General features: G+C 44.4%; 1 protein-coding gene across 6 annotated transcripts in view; it reads right to left on the reverse strand.

Moving 5' to 3' along the window:
* Positions 1-21,070, reverse strand: part of SLC4A11 (solute carrier family 4 member 11) — a 100,306-nt gene that overhangs the window by 27,983 nt on the left and 51,253 nt on the right. For 5 of the 6 annotated variants that reach the window (XM_009639560.2, XM_035895052.1, XM_035895055.1 and 2 more), the window contains 7 exons: positions 20,936-21,059; positions 17,477-17,683; positions 12,365-12,449; positions 4,654-4,779; positions 3,785-3,898; positions 2,800-2,932; positions 2,415-2,488 (listed from right to left, as the gene is read on the reverse strand). In XM_009639560.2, coding sequence (XP_009637855.1) covers positions 2,415-2,488; positions 2,800-2,932; positions 3,785-3,898; positions 4,654-4,779; positions 12,365-12,449; positions 17,477-17,683; positions 20,936-21,059 — 863 coding nt within the window. The remainder of the gene's footprint in view (positions 1-2,414; positions 2,489-2,799; positions 2,933-3,784; positions 3,899-4,653; positions 4,780-12,364; positions 12,450-17,476; positions 17,684-20,935; positions 21,060-21,070) is intronic. The other variant, XM_035895056.1, reaches the window with a different exon arrangement.

Raw genomic sequence — 21,070 nt, forward strand, 5'->3', positions numbered from 1 at the left:
CTCCTCGATAGGCTGCCTCTCAGGCTGCAATTCAGTTTGCAGCCACCTCAAAAGCAGGTAGGATTGCTCCACTCAATCCTGGATATAGGGGAAGAAACTTTGGCTTTACTCTTGTATTTTAGTAAAGCAGCGAGAACATCCCCAGATGGCTAGCAAAGGCCTTTGTCCTGCACCACGGACTTGCTATAAAGTATTTGATTCCTGCAGATTTACAGTTTGTTTTTGTAACAGAGCTGAGTGAATCTTGTCACCTACATTCAGAGAGAGCAGCAATGCAGGTGGTGCTCTCGCTGAAACAGAGCCATTCGCAAGCCTACGGCCCGCTCCAGTTCCCTCCAACAACATTAACTCGCTTTGTTTGCTTCAGCCGGTTCCCCGCCGTTTCCTGCAGAGTGCAGATGTCAAGATCAAACAAACACAGCTTTGGTGGCTGGGCCACACGGCCAAAACAGAGTGTCACTGGGATGGCGTGAATGCACATGGCTTGATTCCTCTGTACAGTATCGCGTCCCTCCCCCCTTCTTTCCTGCACATCTATGAGTACCTTGCAAAAAAAAAAATATCAAGGCTATGAACACTGAGGAAAACATATCTGAGCAAGAATAGCATTGTCCCCTGGCACTCAGAAAGCCCAAAGTCACTGTCAGCTGGCTAGCCATTACCAGGACACATTGAACAGCATGGAGAAGGTAGCAGCTTTTGCTTCCTGCTTAACTGCTCAGCCAAAGTTTTGAGTGGGAAGGGGAGATGGCAGCAGTAACCAGCAGCTCCCACTATAAAGCAGGAGTGGAAGATGACAGACAAGCATTTGGCCGTGAGCTCTACTGGTGTTGTGTTTAAATACGAGCACTTAGAGGGTTAAGGATAAAGCCTACGCCTGCCAGCATCGGTGCCCTTCGGCATCTGGGAACGTGGCTGGACCTAGGGTCCCATCCCACTGAACACTCCAACATGAGCTGGCAAACGAGTGGAGCATTAGTTTGATTTTATTACCATTGTTCCTGTAAACTCAGCCCTTCCCCAAGTACAAAGGAGAATTACGCCAATTCCCTAATTAGCCAATTACCCTAATTAACTTCCAGGATCCTCTCCTGTCCCCACTGCAATACTTGCATATTCCTGAAAGTCTGGCAGCCGAGATCAACAGATCCTTTCTGTACCTTTAACCTGCACCTCATTCCCTTGCTATGGGAAATGAACTCTCTACTACAGAAGCACTGTGAATGTTTTCATTTGCCAATTTTTACTGAGCAGTTGAATATTCTGTTGAGGAACACCCTAGTGCCACAGGGAGGCTGTCTCACGCCTCCAGAACAGGGCACTAACAGCCCACGTTAAGCAAAGCTCCCAGCTATCTAGTGAGCAACATCCCAGAGCAGCTTCTCCTTCACCAAGCTTTGTCTAAGCAGGATATTTGAAAGATGCAGGTGTTCTGCAAAGACAAAGAAAACCTCTGACTGTGCAAAGTGCATGCTCAAGGGGCCAAATTAAGGATTCCCAGTGAAGCAAGGAAGTATCTCACTTCAAATTGCTTTGCAGTGTCAAACCTGCTCTTTGAAGGCGTTCTCCTTGCATGCAACATATAATGAGCCAAGCCTAAGAATCCCGAAAGCAAGGGATGCACTCAGTGTGCTTAGGTATGGCCTGAACGATTTCAAAGGATAGCCCAAACTTGGGGCTGTTGGACAATAAGTCATAAAGAACAACGAACACAGACTTGGCCAACTCCTCACTGGGATGAATAGAAAGGTTTCCATTCACATGGCATTTCTGCTAACGTCTTTCACCTTCACATATACTTCCTGCCAATCCTGATCAGGAGGAAGAGAGGTGCCAGAGAAATTTGTTAAACCCCAAGGCTGCTCATGGATGCTCACCTAGAACTTCACCCAGAAATGGGGACCAAGTGGCTGGAAAGGGCAGAATAGCTTTAGGAGCATGCTGGAAGGCACCGCATTCCTTACGTTGCCATTAAAGAAGGGTCTCTGAGCTGGCGTAAGAATGGGCAATCTCAACCCATCTTTCAACTCCCCTCCACGTAGTTTTAATAATTTGGCAAGGAAAGAGGTCTAGATGCACTGCATTTAAGTCAGACTTTTTTTTTTCCAGGACAAAAGAGACCGATAACAAGGGAAGACTCTCACAGCAACATTAATATCATTTCTCCATTTGTTAAGTTAAGACACTAATTCTATCTCCGCTAACTGAAATTTGATCTAACAGAAATTCTGCATATCCAGGTAAACCGCTGACACAGGGCTGCTTCAATCTCACACGCTCTTTCTTCCCCCCCCTCAAGACCCGGAATGAACATGGAACAAGCAAGCATCATGCATATTTGCAGCCTCATATTTCCCTTTGACAAAGAAGCAAAGCATAGATCTGCACCGAAAGAACTTTGTTGCAAGACTTACCTTTAATAATGCCTTTGAAGGCATCAAGCACAAACGTGATGGATATAAAAAGTGCAATTATTTCTTCTGTTGACCTGCGGAAAAATCCCAGGAATTAATATAGCCATTAGCAGAGTCTGCATTCAACTCTACTCAAAGGAAAATCAGCATATTCATGCATTTAACATGAAAATATACCAATTTTAGTTAGACTCCAACTCAAGAAACAAAACCCAGTGAATCTTTAAAAGCTTCTTTCAAGCCGGAACAATAAGCCGAAATGATACTAGGCTCATCTCACAAAACACATTTGGCGGCAAGTTTGTAATTAAGGAGCTTGTGGAATGTATAATTTTTCCATTTGCTGAATAATCTGATCAAAATATGACTTCCTGAAAATAGCTACCTTTTAAAGAGCTTCATCAGAAGACTGAAATTAAAGAGGGAGTACATCACAAGGAAAAAGCTGTTCCACAGTCCAATCCAGGCATAGAAAGCACTGAAATCCAAGTTGTAGTCATCACAGATTCCTCGGATGACTGTAAAAATGAAGCATTCACGTGTCAGATTAAACTTTTGTCATTACCACCCTGTGATTCCAATCTGCTTGATGGCAAGAAGCAGCAATTTCAAGACTTTGCCCGAATGTACTTATGGTAGATACCATTAAACCCCTGTTCTTACATTCCTGGGTGAACACTGGATCAACCCAAACTGTCCTCCCCTTCCTCCACTAGAAATGGGGAGAAGCACTTGGAAAAAATATTCTCCCACACTGCTCAAAGCATCTTTCCTATGGATCAAGGCCACAAAATCAACCCTTGGAATTTGCTGTCACTGACATTTGGTGATGCTGTTGAGCAAAGGGTCTCACATGTGCTTTTGCACCATGTTTACACCACCACTGTGGAGAAAACCTCATGTCTTAAACCTTTCAGGCTAGTTGTAGCCCATCTGATTGTTCCTGAGTTTGTTCCTTCACACCTCTGGCTCAGTAATATCAGCTTGCAGCTGTAACTGGAAAGCTGTTGATCACACTTTAAAAGACCAATTAAAAACCCAAAACACCTGTCTCAGGCTCTTATCCTCAAGTTGGTTAAATGCAGCCACATGAGAAAACCATCAGATGAAAAAGATTTCTTCCTTGAAGCAGAAATCTCTATTCTCACAAAAAGTTTTTCCTGTGCAAAATGATTCCTTTAGAAACCAGCTTTATCTAAACCTCAATCAAATTCCTCCCCTTTCCCTCAGCACCAGAAGCAGCCCTTTAGCACTGATTTATTAAACAAATGCAATTAAAGCTCTAACAGATTGCAAGGTTCTCATACAAAGTCACATTCTGCCGATTGCAATCGCGTCGGTCCCCTGATGTACAAATTTAATATACTTACCATTAATGTAGAGTGCTAAAGGAGCCGTAGTTAGGAGTACAACTAGAGGTTGCCCGGAGAAGAGTGCATAAAGCAGTCCTCCAATACACTGGCCGACTATTGTCTTCTGCACATCTATAAGTAATTAGGAAGGACAGAAACAATCAGGGGTTTTAATCAACACCTCCCTGACAAAGGAGCATTCACAGGGCAGAGAAGCCAACCACTACTAAGAGCAATGCTTGAGGGGGTATAGAGGTGAGACGTGAAAGCAAGAAGCGATCCTTTGCCAGCAAACTCGTACCAATAATTTAGGATGCCATTAGATTTCCAGATTTTGAATTATGAAAGTTGAGGTTTTTGGTTTTTTTTTTTTTCACGTGGGAGGATGTTGTGCTTTTTTGTTTGCATTTCGTTTTTATTTATTTTAAACAACTATAAAACAAACAATGTTTGTGGAGGTCTTCAGGACAAAATTTCAACTAATTCTCCTATGAAGTGTAACAGCAATATGAACTGCTTTAGGGCCACAACTGTGATAGAGCAAAGCATCATCCACTATACCAGTGGTTTGGATATTGGCAATCAAATTCAGACCAAAAGGCCAGGAGCTTGTTCTAGGAAAAACATGCAGATAACTACGTAGTTATAAAGTGAGCATTGTTTAAAATACAGTAGCATGTATCTGTATCCATCAAGTCAGATGATACTACCCAAAGTAGTGTTCAACTTTTCTAGTCTTCAGAGGAAAAAATCACGAACGTAACAGAAAAGCCTTCAGTGGTGTTTTTTTTCCAGCAAATAAAAACTATCAAAACTTTCTGCAACCAGAGCTACCCAGCTTGACTACATGGGATCCTGTAACAGATGCACAAAACTGATAAACTTACCAATAGCTCCTCGGGTATTTTCATCATTGAGTGACCCAAACGCAATGGATGGAAGGAGGCAGGCAAAATACAGAAAGATCATAGTTGTGATGTATTTTCCTATAGCTTTGTTGTTTCCAATAACACCTAGTGTAAACCATAACAAAAGTCATGTTAGTACTGCCCACTTGTGTACAACCCTACTTGCATCAGCCATATGGACCATTAGGTCTTTTAATGCTGAAAGGCAGAAGCAGAAATTCAGTCCATGCTTCAGTCTTAAACATACAGGTAGGTCTTTAGCATTTTCTTTTGCACAACCACACTCTTTTATTCCTCTGGGACCAGAAGTAGAAGCACCAACATGACACCAGACTGCTTCGACAGACATTTTGGCATTGTCAAAAATAAGAAATACTGGAAGCCTTTTGCTCAGTTTTGCCAGCCCCAAAAGCTTGGAGGAGGATCAAAGCAGAAGCCCTAAGTTTAGGGTTCATAATCCCTCCACCCCTTGCCTCTTTAACACCAGCTTTATAGGTATTCTGGGCTATGGCCCTAATGAGCTTCATGATGTTCACTTGTCTTTGCAACTCATGATGCTTTGGGCAGAAAAACATGAAGCACTTCATTTTTCCCCAGGCAGAAATCTGAGGTTATAGGCTTGAATCAATAATATGCTATGCTGGGCCAATTAGTGCTAGCAGACTTACAAAAACAAATAGCACAAGAGGTCAGGAATGCGTACATTAAGAGTTTTGCTTTAAAAAAAGCCCTTCTGAAAGAATAACTTCTTTCTTTTCCATCCACTCACCCCCTCTCATCTCCATCGGAAAAAACACACCAGGCCAAAACAAAAGCAGCCAGAAAGAGAATTAAAGTGTCATAATATGAATTTAAGGGCCGCTGAAGTAGCTTCCCTTTCCTGTTTTCAGGCTGATGTCCATCCCCAGTGAGCTCATATCGTACAAGAGAAAGGACGAAAGATGACAACAGCTGATATGGCTCGAGGAGAACTTAAGTTTTTCCACAGAGCAGCCTCTTCAGAGAGAATAGACCAGAGAGGGCTTTTTCAAAGACGACCTTGAAACAGCCTTTGACCTGCCTGTGCCACCATCCTTGATGATGCTGCTGTTGCCAGACACTTGGGACAAGCTTGGAGTTGCCCAGTTCCCCTTTCTGGAAGCCTCCTGAGCAGTGAACTCCCACACAAGCATCTACTGCTAAGCCTTTGCTAGCATCAGTCCCTTGCTGAAGGAGCTACCGAGCCAACAAGTTGAATCAGAGAAGGGAGGGCTGGACATTGCCACAACAGACTAACTGTATCGCTGGAATAAAGAAAAAAAAAAATAACTCACTGACTTTGATATCTTATCTAATGTCCATTTTCTGCACCATTTGCAGTGCAGAGATAAGGACAGGAGGAGGATACAAAACCCCAAAATCAAAGATTATGTGTAATGAACAGGCAGCTGCATGAATAAAGGACACCTTCTGATGGTTCCTGTTCACAGACACGAGAGGAACAGATATAAATAGGACTTCTGATGCTCAGCATCCTCAAAAAAAAAAGGGCAGGGGCTGAAATTTGACAGCAGACATCTCAAGCATGCTAATATGAGCCTGACCTTCCAGGAGTCATAGGACCAGCTGTTTCAAGGCAGATTCCTTTCAATTTATTGAGAAGATTCAGAAACCACAGACCACGTTCCTGACCACTCTTGGCAACCAAAGGGCCTGAAATTTACTTCTTGCAGATGAAGCTTTCTCATGTGATCTCAAGTCCAGATGCAGGCTCCTGCCTCACACTCCCAAGTGCCTGAGATCCTTAGAGAAAAGGAAAGACTTGGCAGGGCACACAGTGCACCAAATAGTATTTTTATAAGTAGACATGGTCACATCCTTGTTCAGAGGACACTCTGCTGCTCCACAATAGTGCTTTTTGGACAAAGGAGTCCTTCCAACATCAAAGGTCAGAGGCAACGATGCTCAAAAGCTTTCAAATCACTCATAAAAAGACAGGCGACCAGGACCAGAGCAGCAACTAATATAGAAAAATGTTCATTTGCCAAGCAGAGAAAGCTACAGAAGAGATGAGGTGCTTTGTAAAAAAACTTCCAGGTAGATAAATTGTAGTGTGGAAGGGCAGAAGGAAGGAAGGAGCCTTGAAGAGCATCACAAAAACTCATGCATGGCTTTTAGTTCCAGCTTCTGCTGCTTGCTTCGCAAGGATTGGAGTCCTTGCTGATCATGGAGGTCCTTATGCTACATCATGGCTGGGTCCAAAACTTCCAGTACAAAGCAGTACTTTGTTCCATTCATAATCAGTCAGATGAGATCCAAGGAGCAAAGAACCCCTACTGGTGGGCAGCAAAATTCATTTCATAGCGAAGACAATAACCACATCAGATTAAACATACTCCTTCACAAACATGATTAATCGCTCTTTAATTGCGGCAAAAATCATGAGCAAATACAGCGTCCTTGTACAGATTCACCTGAGACAAGCACTAAAATCCAGTGTTAACCACAATTTACCTTTTGCCTTTTTAAAGTCAACATCTGGCTAAACATTTTCAGGGTCTATTTGCAACCCAGGGACTGACATTACTTCATTGAAAAGGAGGTGGGCTGCGTTTATGATGGCATTTCATCTGCAGCAGGCTCATAAAGCCATTAAAAAATGTGTCACTCCTCCTGCACCATGTGAATTTGTAACAGATAATCAGCTCTCAGTCCAGCTGTGAAATTTGAGTAGCTGACTATTACAGAAGCAATCCTTTAAAATGAAGGTATGTCTACGCATTGAAATGGGAAGCAATTAGGTTCATCAACATGACAGTTCTATTTTACTTGCTTGAATTTCTGAAATGTCATCATTTCTAAAGACAAGGTTAGAGTTTCAGAGAAAGCTGCAGCATTGCTGGCCTCACTTTGGTATCCTGCTGCAATAAGTTAATGACCAAGAGACCCAGAGCCTGGGACTAGAGCTCCTTAAGTCTACTAATTGCACATTTACTGAGTCAAACCCGAGACAGATGGGCATTCCGTGAAATGTCTATTAACATTCCTTCCCAATTCTCTGAAATATCCAATGCAAAACAAGTTTAATGATACTGATCTGCAGCACAGCAGCAAGGATGTGTTTGTTAAAGCCCCAATTTAAAAAAAAAAAAAAATCACCTTTCAACAGTAAAAGCACACAGTAAGGATATCTGTTCATAGGCTTTGAGACATAAGAACTCAAAGCATTACAAACTTCTGCTAATGCCCTCAAGCTGGGCTTTTGCTTCTGTTAGTAGCTGCTGGACTCTGCCCAATTTTCTGAAGATGAACAGAAGTTGAATCTTCCCTAAAGTCCTGTGGAGAGTAAATCAAGTACAAGTGAGACTAAGAGATTAGCTGGAAAAGGAAATCCACTCTTACTGACTTTGGAGCAGAGAAACCAGGCATATGCTTAGACTAGAGAAGGATAGAGAAACAAATCAAGGGCTCAGAGATCTCCCTCCTTGTTTCTTTCAGCCCATTTCCTATGAAGTGCTAGTCTCTTGGAAGGAAACACCCACAGACAAACTGAGATGCTTTTATGCATTCCCATCTACCACCGACACAAAGAGAGACTTCAAAAGCATCAGAGCTGCAAACCCAGGTCATGATGCCCCAAAGCATCCAAGTCAATCTGCAAGTGGCCACTGAATTTTTACACCCAGGTGATATTTAGGAATGAAGGGCTGCAGAGTAAGGCAGGAGCTACCCCATCATCTAACCTAGGACAGCAGAGGCACTGATAGGAAGGGCAAAAGCCTATCCATAATCCCTTTATTTTAACTCTTCCCTCAAAAATGCAATCCTGCCAAACAAGGTGGCCAGTGCAACCAAGTGGGAGAGTTGATGAAAATTTGGCATGTGCCACAGCCAATCCACAGTCAACATTTCAGCAGGCTTAAGCTCTGTGCTATCTTAAGACAGCCAGCAGGAAGAACCTTCCCTTTCAAATCTTGTTTTGACAGCGCCTTCAAGCCTTCCTTCTGAGCATGCCTACATTATAGGGAACTCTGGAAATCTCCCTCCTGCAGAACAGCACTACCAAATCCCAAGGATGCTGCTGATAGATACACTAGCCTTACTCTCAGGAGCTGGTTAGGGACCCTCTGCAGGCCCAAGGACAGGGAGGAACCCACATCTCCAGCTGAACCATCCACCCACCACAGCTGTGTGCCGAGGACACAGGTCAAGGAAAACAGGGGGAAACAATCTCAGCAATCCTCTCTTCCCTTCACCCTCCCTCCCCCTCTGCCTCTGGATATGGCAGAGGAGAGCATCAAAGCTCACCATAAAAACCTCAGGCACCTCAAGCTGCCCCCTGGGCACTCCAGGAGCTACATTCATAAGTGTTTATTCCTCCGTGTTGTACCAGAAAATACACACTGAAGAGTAAGGGCAGCAACTTTAAGGAAACTTGTAGCTGAGTCCAGGCAGAATTCCCTCCACTCAAACCAGCCTCAGAATAAATAAGTTTCAGGAAGCTCCTATGGTTTGACTGAGTCTTTAAGAGTAATGATATTGATACACACGTGTGTTGAGCATATTTGTCAAGATCAGAACAAAGTTCTGAAAGATCATCCAAGGTGGTGGGATGGCAGGGTTAGGTTAACGGTTGGACTTGATCTTAAAGGTCTTTCCAACCTAAACGATTCTGTGATTCTATGATTCTGTACAAACTTTTTTAAAGAAAGCAGAATCCCATAAACAAAGGTTGTAGTCATGAAGAGGAATCTACATGCCAAAGTATGTTAATCATAGCTTCAAAGGAAAATTACAGGTGTTCTTAGGCTAAGCATAATCCTGTTGTTCATCTTCAGATGCTCCTGCTGGAAGACACCTATTACAAGCCGTCCATATCACTAAAGTCCTGGACCAAAAGTTTAGAAAACTCTTCCTAGATCCTTGCACGTTCAGTAAAATGCACAAGAATTCTACAATCCAAAGCAGACCTAAAGTTGACAAATTCTTAATCTGGAGAAAAAAAAAAATAAGAAAAAGGAGAGGAAGACTATTCCTCTTCTTTCCTGTCCCAAATCATGGTGGTTAAGGATAACTTAATGGCCAGTTTTGTACAGTGCGTGAAGACCAATCCTACGGAAGTCCAACTGACACAACATTTTCTGGCCCTACAAAAGCCTTATTATTTATCACCCTGCCCTTAATCGGTTTATCTGTCTAAACCAAAACCCCAGGATGCTTCTCAGATTGAGGATTTAGAGACTCCAACCATTCAAAAAAACCGCATCTTTGTAATTCAGTGCTCTTTGATGATGCACGTGTGGTTGTCTGGAGTGCAGATACTTGGATGGCTCAAATCCCCAAAGTTCTGGTACACTGCTGCTTTGAGATGGTCCAGGAATTTCACATTCCTGATCACCTTCGGTCTTGGTGGTTTATGGCAGAAGCTTTATGCTCCATCTGGTTTTCATTTCACGCAGATCCTTAAAGAATTTATCCTAATTTCTGGTTTCTGGGAAGAAGTGGCGCATACTAATATATAGAGCTTTTTTAAAAATCCTCTTTTCCCCATATCCTATTTGAAAGAGCACAACTGCTCCTAAGGTGAGTACTTCATATTTGAGCTGCAGTAGATCTTGAGTTTCACTTGGCTCATTTCTGCACCTTCCATTCTCCAGAAACTGCATAACAATTCACTGACGCTTTTTAACATATATTTGCATTTTGCACCAAAACCATTTCTTTCAGGCATATTTGTAGCTCTGGATTCTTGCTATGCCACTATTTCATCACCCAGGGCAGATGCGACCAAGGGAGCAGTTCTTTCAAGCTAGTCAATCCCAGCACCTTGTTTAGGCCAAACCTGATCTGCTACGTTCACAGGAAACTTGCAGAGCTGTCTATAGCAGACGGCCCAGGGCTGAAGGCAGCACGCACAGGTTAATTTGGATGCATGCAGAGCCAGAACATGGAACCTGCAATGGATTTCCAAGTCTGCTGACAGTCAAAGTTGGCTGCAGGAGCATCATATGGTTCTTTTTTGCCTATGAACCTGCTGCACTCAGGACACGCGCAGCCATAACGGACACTGCTCTGTCTTGAGAAGCACATGGGCCTCCACAAGGTGCTTCCACAGCAATTCCCTTCTGAAGCTTTTATAATGAAAAGTTAGACTTTGACAGCCCTACAAAGCAACAGCCATAAAGATGAAGCATCCTGGAACCTGCTCCAGAGGTGTCCAGATTAGGAGCTTAAGTCCCTGCCAGTTCTGGTGCCAATGATGCACGTGCCAAGAAATATTTTTTCTGTTTTATCAGATGCTTTTCTGCTACCCTGAAAATAATTTCTTGTCCCCCTCCCTCCTCAACATACCCTCAATCCCCAGAAAACACAGCATTAGCTTGACTTCAAACAGAGCCTGCCCTCCTTTCACCCCAAGCCTCCTGAAAATAGTTTCACCCCAGCAGTTACAAAGCACCCAGAGAAAGCATCCAGCACTCAACCACTGCGCTAAGCCAGCATCTCATCCTGTTTTATTCTTCCCAGCAGAGTGGATGCCACTAACTTCAAAACGCACCGTGGTGGATGAAGCATTCCTTGTTGACAAAGCTGGATCTCTGTGGGAAGCAACTACTTGGCAACTCCCCCAGACACATGGCATCTCCTTCAACCAAGCAGCCAACAGCCGATTGCTACGTTCCTCTGCTGGTGGTGACCATCCTTGTTGAAACATAGTGGAGGACATGTCCATGCCTGTGCTTGGTCTCAAGCTTAGGCTGCTGTGGAAGGTGGCTGTTCACTAGAATATTTGTCTACAAAATGGGGCTCAGGTATGCATCTTATTCTCTTACACCAACTCCAAAGGAGATAGCCCTCAGCAGAGGTGCAGTGGGGAAGGCTGGGACACTGTAGCTTGAGCTAAGGAGGATTTAACAGCTGAAAGGCATCTGACAGAGCCCCAAGATTCTCCCTGCCCCATGTCTTTACTTTATGCAAACTTTCTGGGTTTGATATTTAAGTATATAAACCAAGTCCCCAATAAGCTGTAAGAAACTGAACATATTTTCATGTCAGGCTGAGGCACTGTAAACATGGTTTGCCTTGAAGACTTTTCACAGCCTTTAAGAATCTCTGAAACTGAAAGTTTGAAAGTGAAAAGGGAGAAAGTGACTCTGAAAACCAACAAGGCCATTGTGGGAGCTACATAAAGCCCGAAACATGAGGCTCAGTATAAACACTGTACTGCTGCTCCTGTGATCTGGCTACAGCAGGCAAGCTATATCCTGTTTTTCAAAGTGCCAAGCTGAAGTTACTGCAGCTCAGATTTTGTTTAAGCATTCTCAACTCCCACAGCATCGCCATAATTGCTATTGATGCTGGCTTGCGAAGACAGCAGAAAGGGCCTGTTAGGCCAGTGCTGACTAATTAGGGTTGCAATGAGTCGATCTGTGTCTACACACGGCAATAATCAATTCATTTTATCACCTCATCGCTTAATAAACATCAAAATCCCCATCTACATACAGCTCTCATCTTCATTAAGGGAACGCTGCAAGATTCGCATCTGCCACGCTGCCGATTCACATGCTTTTGTCAAAATATTCTTTTAAATAAGAAATAAGAGAGCTATTACAAGTATCAAAGAACACATTCAATGCACACTGTAAACAGGACATCGCATCACAAAAATTCAAAATCAGGCCAATGTTTTCATAAACATTGGCCAACATACCGTCAGTGAAGTCCAAAGCGTACACTGGAAATCTTCGTGCAATGTCATCAGAAATCCCCTTGCCAACATTGAGAAACTCATGCAACTAAAGAAAGGAAGGAAGTGCTGTGTCAGTTTAAAGGCTCATGTATTGTTAAAGAGATTAACCTCCTTATTCAATACTGATAGGAGCAAAACTGGTCATTTTGAATAGGGCATTGAAATCAGAGTTTGTAATGATAATAAAAATAAACTCTTCGCACTTCAATTTATATCCTCAAAAGCATTGTAAAAGAGAAAATCCCCCAGACCACCCTGTTTTCCTCCCTTCCTTCCCTTTCCCCCCCTCCCATTCATATCCACATCCCTGCTTTGCAGGTGAGGGAGCTGATGCACAGCGTGACCCACCAAAACCACCCTTGCCAACAGCAGGATTAAACTTGGGGTACCCTGGGGTTAAACATTAGGTCACGGATTCCTTTCCCATCCCTCTACCCAACTTTTTCTTTAGATGCCCCCAGAAAAAAAACTCTTCCCCAAACGCACGTGAAGCCTCCGAAAGGGGATCCCCAGCAAGGGCTCCCTTCCTTGGCATTGCTATGGGAAAAGGAGGCCTCAAACAGGCATAGTAAGGGAACTGCCTACACCTCCGCCAAAAGGGAACGAGCTTGAATAACTTCACATAACCAAGCCATAACTTCTGCCCATTAAAAGACAGTAAGAGCATTGTGAAAGGGTTCCAAAACCCCAACACATTCCCTTTTATTTCTAGTCTGGGAGCCTGCAAGGTGCAGCATGATTGTTTATACAGTCTGATGCTCACCATAGGCAATAAGGAGCTTTTCAGAAATATGACAGCTGCTACTGACTTACAGCCTCCCAATTCTCACAACTACCTCCGTACAGAAAGCACATGGAAAGCATCAGAGTGGGCAACACTTGCAAATGAGGCACCTGTCAGATTATTTTTCCCTGTTATCCTCAACTCAGAGTAGACATACTACTCAAAATCAAATGCACCTTTATACAGTGCTAATTACCCCAGCTGTCTCATCTAAAACATTGCATATGTTTATTGCAGAACCAGACACAGAAGACTTATAACCTCTGCTAAGGACTGTGTGTGTGAGGGGGGAAATCACAGATCCAAAATTTACACCAACAGATCATCTCAAAACAGCATGGACATCTTCCTTTGGCTGGGTTTATATGGAAACTGATAACAATGACTGCTTTGGAAAGGACTTTACACTACAGTGCTCGTTTAACAGACTACACGCAACTTTGCCTTTTCTCATGGGACTCACCTGCTTTGCAGCGCCTGGAAGATCAGAGCCATAAGTAAAACACAACAAGGAAATACCTCCTTCAGAAGGAATACCCTGGGCATGGCAAATGCTAGGGTTTGGGGTGCAAAAGATACCTCAGAGGACCAGCTCCTTTATCAACAACTATGACATTTCATATTTCAGCTACTTAAGTCAATTCTGTTGCATTTTGCCAATACACCTGTAGAGAGTTGGAGCTGTCCTAAAGTAATAACCTGAACAATCAGGATGAAAAGACAGCAGACAGCAGCATAACATCTGCATTTTAAGCATTTCCGAAAAAAGCTATGAGCTTAAACCATATTTGGAGGCATATTTGGACATCAAAACCATATGCACTTGAAAAGCAATTTAATTTTTTCCCCCCAGAAAGACATTCCTGAAGGCATGAGTCAGCCAGAGAATCACAATAGCTTTAATGACTAATATGTTGACTCGTCTCGCTGCAGTGACTACGGGGAAAATGATGCTCAGGGCATCTCATCTTCCGGGGAAGAAGCCACAGGCTTGCTGCTGGCCTGGGGCTGAGCGTGGGGTGGAGAGGGAAGGGGCACTCATGCACATTGCCTGTTTGTAGGCAGCAGTGAATATGAAGAAGAGAAAAGCACTGCCTAATTTCTTGCCCTGCAAGGCACGTTGAGGCAAATTTGAGGGAAGGGGGAGTCAATGGGTTATGTTTGAGACCCCTCAATTCCTTTATGCATTTATTTCTTGCACATGTGCAGCTTTAGCCTAGGTCAGGGCACAGGGATGTGAAGCTAAGCTTCACCAGTGGCTAAATATGGGGAAAGCTGTTTCTTCTGTATGGCTAATCCTCCTCTTTACTTTCCTCTCTGCTCTGCTGACCTCATACTCAGGTTGGGTTGCACTGAGAAGATAGAAGACCAAGTTTACTGACCTCCGACATTACTGCCCTTTTTGGTTTTACTTTTACCTCCCAACCTTTCCCACCACACATCTTCATTGTCTACCTCTATTCCAGACAAGTTTCAGTCTGGCTTTTGCCTCCTACCATCTTCTGAGCTTGCACCTTGTCAGGTTTCCTAAAATCTTGGGAAGGCCAGCACTGACACTTCCTTCTTGCCCTTTTTGATCTCCTTCCTCACAGACTCCAGTGCTGGGACTTCCTTGGATAGCCATTCCCTGCTTTTTTCTCCTTCAGTGGGTCAAGTTTGGCTGACCCATTGGCTTTCCACTCCCATTCATGGCAGCACCTCTCATGGCTCTGTCACCTTCCTGATTTAACATCCTGATACTAGCTGGCCTTATCCAGGAGGCCAGAGCTGCATCCCCTACCAACACCAAGCTCAAGGCTTAAGCCTTTAGGAACCACAGCTCAGGTACCCTGCACCAAATCCTCCTTCAGTCTCCTTATTCGCCTCTTCTGCAAGTCCATCCAGAGCTTTACCCATGCTGCTCCTAATATAGAGGGAGGAAAGAGCAGCAAAAGGAGCGCACACGCGAAAAACCCAAGGCAGAGTTTATGCATTTTCCACTTTCCTTTTTAGAAATCCCTCCAAGTTTCTTGACACAAGTGACCATTGCTTGAGTTAGAGGAAGAGACTTAACAGCAGTTACAAAGCCAAACAGAAGATATCTGCTCCAACACCACTGACCCTTTCTCAGTTCCCCCTTAAAGTACTAGGGGGCTGCACAACTATTTTACAGGCACAAGGGACACACGCTATCCTCCCTCCTGCTGCTGCTGAGCAAGCATAGACCGGCCCTCTCTGCAAATCCACACAGGTATCAAACGCACACAAAATCACAGCCAGAAAGCATCACAACTGTTAGGGGCTCCTCCAGGAACAAAATCACAATTAGATGCCTCAGTAAACAAGAGGATTTCAGTCTGACTTAATTATGACTGATTATGTAGCCCTGCCTAAATCATCCTCTGAGATCAGCCAAAGCAAACTGACTGTGCTGTGGGCACAGCATGGTATGCAGCTGTCATGTCCCCTTCACTGTTGCAGAAGAGGTAAAAACGAGCACTTGCAAAAATCCCACTCACACACAGAGCATTTGAGGCCCATTTCTCCCCCATCACTGTGGGACCAAGGGAAGAAGGGAGGCAGGAATCAGATTTTTATGCTACCAAGGGACTTTACCCTCCCGCAGGCTCACTTGTAATAACACAGTGGCTGCAGATTAGGGGATTTATTTCACTGGGGGTGGTTCATGGGTTGAAATTACACCCCTGGTCTCATACCAGTTTGTGCTCATATGCTTCCTCTCTAGAAGGCTATCGCACAGGGCAGGCGGAGGGGGAGGAGATGCTGCTGGAGATTGCTCTCATAGGAACTGAAGAATGCAGGCTACGATCTCAAATCAACCTCACTTCTCCAGGCAAATCTTTGCTTGGCAGGAAAAGAAATCTCTATCCCAGTTCTTAAGGTCTATGCTGGCAATGCGGGCTGGGGGACAGCTTATTCCAAGAAACATGAGAAAGCAGAGTTACTACTGCACAGGCTGAGTCTCCCGAAAGCTGAAGGATAAAGCATTTAAGAAGCAACTATTTACCAAATCCAGACCAAGAATGGTCGATGCCAAGAGCAAGCGCTAAAGAAACATGTGTCACTATCTACAGCACTGGCTCAGAGCTGTCAGAAGTCTGCCTGGCCAAGGCTGCTCGCCCAACAAGGCAGGTAGGAACCACCACTTCTCAGGGCCAACATCTACAAGCTCAGTGTTGCATCCAGCCCTCCTGCTCAGAGGAGGGCAGAAAATCCTCTACAGACATTTAAAAAAAGGGTAGTTTTAGCAGAAGACAGAGCCAAACACTTCAAGTGCTCTACCAAAAACCCCTTTTGAAAGACCAAGTGCAAAGGGTTAAGCGTACTTTACCTAAATTACGTTACTGCAGCTACTCCAAATACCACCACTCTGAACGACCTAGGTTTGAAGAGGGTTTCAGGACTTGCTCTGCAAACCTAAGAGCAGGTATGGGGTCTAGCAAAGTTCAAAGCACTACCTATAAGCAAGGGGATTCTGCAGGAAAAACACGAGCTTTGCTCGTTTCCAGATGTGCAGATCAAAACCCCTTAAGCCTATTCCAGGAAAAAAAAAGTGATAAGCAGCTTCTGCACTGTAGGCAAGCCAAAGTTTTAAGGTTGCTTGTAATTCAGGGACAGAAGCAGCAAACTAGAGATGGCACAGTTTGTTTTTCAGGTATGCTGTCTGGTTAAAGAATGAATTTCTGAACGGAAAAGCAAAGTGATGACCAATACACAGGAAATTCCAGAAAAGAAAGCTGAGTTACAGCATTTCCCTCGAACTTTAAAGTACAAAGCAAGTAACTTTTTACAGAGCTACAGATCAAACAGTGAGTAGACAGGCCAAATACTGACAGGCAACTTAAGTGAAATTACCGTGCAAGGATGGCCAAGAAGTCTTTTGGCTGCAGGGAAGACAACCAGCAGCTTCCTTCAGAGACTTCTGACTGGAAGGATTAAGTACCTTGGACCGACAACGCACAGCAATACATTAATCCCACCCTTGACTGGGCATCTGGAATCAAAGTCCTGTAACCATTTCAACCCCTTACTGCTCTGCAGCCCTTCAGCACCTGCCTCTTTGAAGTGGTTGTTTGTTTTTTTTTTTTTTGGGGTTTACAGCAGGAGCTAGGGAAGGTAGACATACACACACAGCAGCTGCTTGTAGAAACCTCTGTGCTGAGAGCTTGCTAGGAGAGCCCAATGGATGCAAATAGCACAAGTGCTTCATCTCTTTACCCAAACCCCCTTGCATTTATGCATTTGGACACCACTGAAGCAGGGACATGGCAGATGGTGGCCAGCCTTACCTTGAGTGGCTTAGGACCGTGCGACTTGTGCCCATCACTCATTGCCGAGGGTCTCTGATTCACCACCGTCAACAAGTGGCGTTGGTGGACTAAGGCTTCCTTGAACTCCTCTTCAGTTTTGGTTTCTAGGAGTTTCTGCCGAAAGGTTATGTCTGAAAACATCGTGGCAAAGGTCCTGCCCACTTCTGTGGCAGTTTTGGTACTTTTTTCAGGGGGGGGGTGAGGTGGGGTGGAGAAAGACAGAAGAAAATTGTAAAATTATTTTCTTTCACTTCTGAAAGGTAAAACCATTGATTTGCCCCATTGGGCACCATCTGAAGAGCCAACTGCCTGGCTCCCAAGACCCTGAGACACCTGATGGAGAAGTGCACATGTGGAAGTTGTTGCAGATGAACACACCAATCACACCAGGATCCTGTGAAGGCATCAACATATAGGGCCTGGCCAGAAGCGGTTTTCAGTCTTACTGCATCCACTTCCCAGGACTCCATCCAAAGCTGAATCATGCTGAGCATGCATTTTATCCCCCATCTCCCTTCAAGGCTGCTAAGACTAAACAAATAAGTCTTTGCTATCCTACAGCATCTCAGCATTACTGCTACTGGAGCAGAAAGACGCTGTAGTAAAGGTTCCTGCAGGTAGAAGTGTACCAGTGTCTTTTCCGGAAGACTGAGATTATTGGGCACATCTGCTTCATCAGCTTCCTATTTTCTGGGCATTAAAACTCAATTCAGTTGGCCTCTCCGGGGTGATTCTGGCAGCACAAGTGGAGATTTAGAGCTCTCTGCTAAAGTAACTACTGGCACAGAGAAAAGCATAGGAAACAAGCAGCTGAGCACACAAGCAGAACTGTACTGTCTATCTTCATTAAATGCTTGGAAGGGACAGCAGACAGGAGACTTGCAAACATGAAAATGGAACAAGTGCCTGTTTGCAGGCTTTAACATTTCTGTGAGCCACAGGCCTGATCTTTTGAGGGTCCAGCTTCAACAGTATCCAAGCCCGCTTTCCTATTGCTCCAAGCAGCTTGGAAATTAGATACAAAAGGAACAGTAAAGGAGACTGAGCTCCCCATCCCTGCACAAACCCACCAAATCCAAGCTCTACAAACCCTGACCTGCTCAACTGCTTGTACCGCTTTGGTCAGGACAGATAAGATACTTGCCAAGGCAAAGTTATGTAGAATATACCTCATTAAGAGCTCCTTTTGATGCAAAGTTTTAACCCACCTGCCTTAGCTACACTCAACACTCATCATGCATCAACTGCTAGAGACACCCAAACAACCACCCTCCCTTTGGACAGCCTCCAAGCTCCTCACAGCACCGTGAAAAGTAGTAGCAAGCATACGTGACTGATCGGAATTAGTTCTCGTGGTTTATAACAAAGCAGATGAACAATTTCTTCACGAACACAACCAAATAATTTAGCGTTGCTTAATGCGGAGGCATGGACACGTGGGTGGCACTACACTAGTCCCAGAGCCATCACTAACGCTATATTTGCTTCAGTGCTCATGCTGCCCTGCCTCCATCTCTCCTCCATCACCCTCTCTCCATCACAGGGGACGTCCCTTCAGACACACTTGCTAGGACACGTTTGATTTAAGTTTCTAGGGAAGGGTTTGGATTTAAGCAAAGCTAACCTGCTCTGGGAGTTGCTTTTAGAGCCTTTCAGACTGGATTTGCCATCACAGGGGAGGCTTCTCCTTTCACCTCTAAGCAGCAGCGGTCCTTGGGCTGGATGCTACAAGGTGGTACTTCGAGCTGCCCAATGCTGCTCCCTTTTCTCTGCTTTCCCAGAAAGCAAGATGAACAGTTTAGAGGAGGAGCACTGAGATTTGCAAGAGAACTCAAGTTTTTTCCACATTCCATAGTAGAGAAGGCCAAGGATCTGGGTTCCTCACCACAACAGATGCCCATTTTCTGTGCTTTTTTTTCCTCCCCAAGCAAGGCTCATTTAATCTGTTACTGTCAGCAGGTTAATTATTTTAACTGCTGTACCAGAAATGCGTAGAGCTGGCTAGATAAACTCATTTAAAATAAAAAGCATATTGGCAACTGCAGCTCTGCTTGGCCTCCACTCCCTTTCCTTAATTTGATGCTGTCCATTGGAATTGCAAACTTTCAGGATACAAGCGGATGCAGAGCTGTTTGCTGGGTGCTTTGCACGTAGCTGGCCGGAGATAAGCAAACTGCCATACAATAAAAGAGAGATCAGTGCAATTGCACACAGGTTCAGTTGTTTGCCTGCTGCTTTTCATAAGGAACATCAATGTGTTTTCAGCCTGTTGGGTCTGATATCTATGCCAAAAGCATTGCACTGCTCAGTTGGGAAAGATCTGCCAGAAATCCTGGGAAATAAGGAAACACCACTATTTCCATTTAAACAAGGGTGGTGGTGAAGGGGAGGAGACAGACAGACCAGACTAGAAGGTCCCAAGGTCACACAGATAGCATTGAAGAGCAGGAAATTGAATCAGGATATGTCCTGTTCCAGACAAGGTCTCCAATATCTCCAGCACCTCCCAGAAGCACAGACCTTGTAGCCCCAAGGTGTAAACAGGCAGCTTAAGTGTGAAAAGGTCTTGAGCTTTGAACTGTTCAACCATTAGCTAGAACGCACCATCTTGATAAAGCCAGTGCTTTCTAGGAAGACAGGATCGTGATCCCATATTGACCTTGATGCCCCCCGTGATATTGCAGTAAATGTGTACTACTGTGTCATTTGTTGGCCTTGTCTACACCAAAGAACCAGTAAGTACACTTAAGCAAGCTTTAACCTCGCTGTTTTGAGTGCCAAAAGCTGTGAAAACACATCCCAAAGGACCTCAGTACAGTCTGACCGTACAGGCACTCCAGCTCCCAAATAGTTTCACCCATACTGCAACAGAGCTCACAAAACTACATCTTCCTTCATCGGTCCATCAGCTAAATCAATCCATCTACAACTGCTGCCACCACATCTGCAGTGTAACTGTCAGTCCCATCAAGAGTTTGCTGGGAAACAACCCAGACCTTTGCAGTGGGGCATCAGCTGCAGACTCACAAGAGCCCTTCACAAGCTTGGCTTTAACCAGGAACAGCATTCCTTACCTCTAAAAATAGTAGCTGAACGGGAAAAGCTGGAGGGTGGGGGGGGAACCTGTGGAGTATTACATGCACCATGGAGGTAGCTCTAGCAAAAAGCATATGGGGACTATAGACACACTTAATCTGCAGTGTTCTCCTCCCATACAGGCTCTCCAGTATGAGAAGAGGATGCAGCCAACTAATCTACCCCTCACGGACACTGTTAGAATAAACCATCTTGATAATGGCTGAGAAGATCTCAGGTCTTTTCACATCCCCTTGTGTTTTAGAAATAGTATGTTGTCATTAACCCTAGAAGGAGACCAAGGAAAAGCAATCTTGGGAGAACTCTTTGAAGCACCAGAGCAAGCAAGACAGCAATACTCACCATCTTCGGAGGAGCCAGGACTAATATCACAAATCTCACTTCGCAGGAGTTTTCACCCCAATTCTGAGGCCTCTCCAGGCGGCTAATGCAAACGTGACGTCGCTGAAGGGACTTTATAGTGCAACTGTCAAAGAA

Source organism: Egretta garzetta, unplaced genomic scaffold (genome assembly GCF_000687185.1).
Source record: "Egretta garzetta isolate BGI_Z169 unplaced genomic scaffold, ASM68718v1 scaffold265, whole genome shotgun sequence".
Classification (NCBI taxonomy): Eukaryota; Metazoa; Chordata; class Aves; order Pelecaniformes; family Ardeidae; genus Egretta; species Egretta garzetta.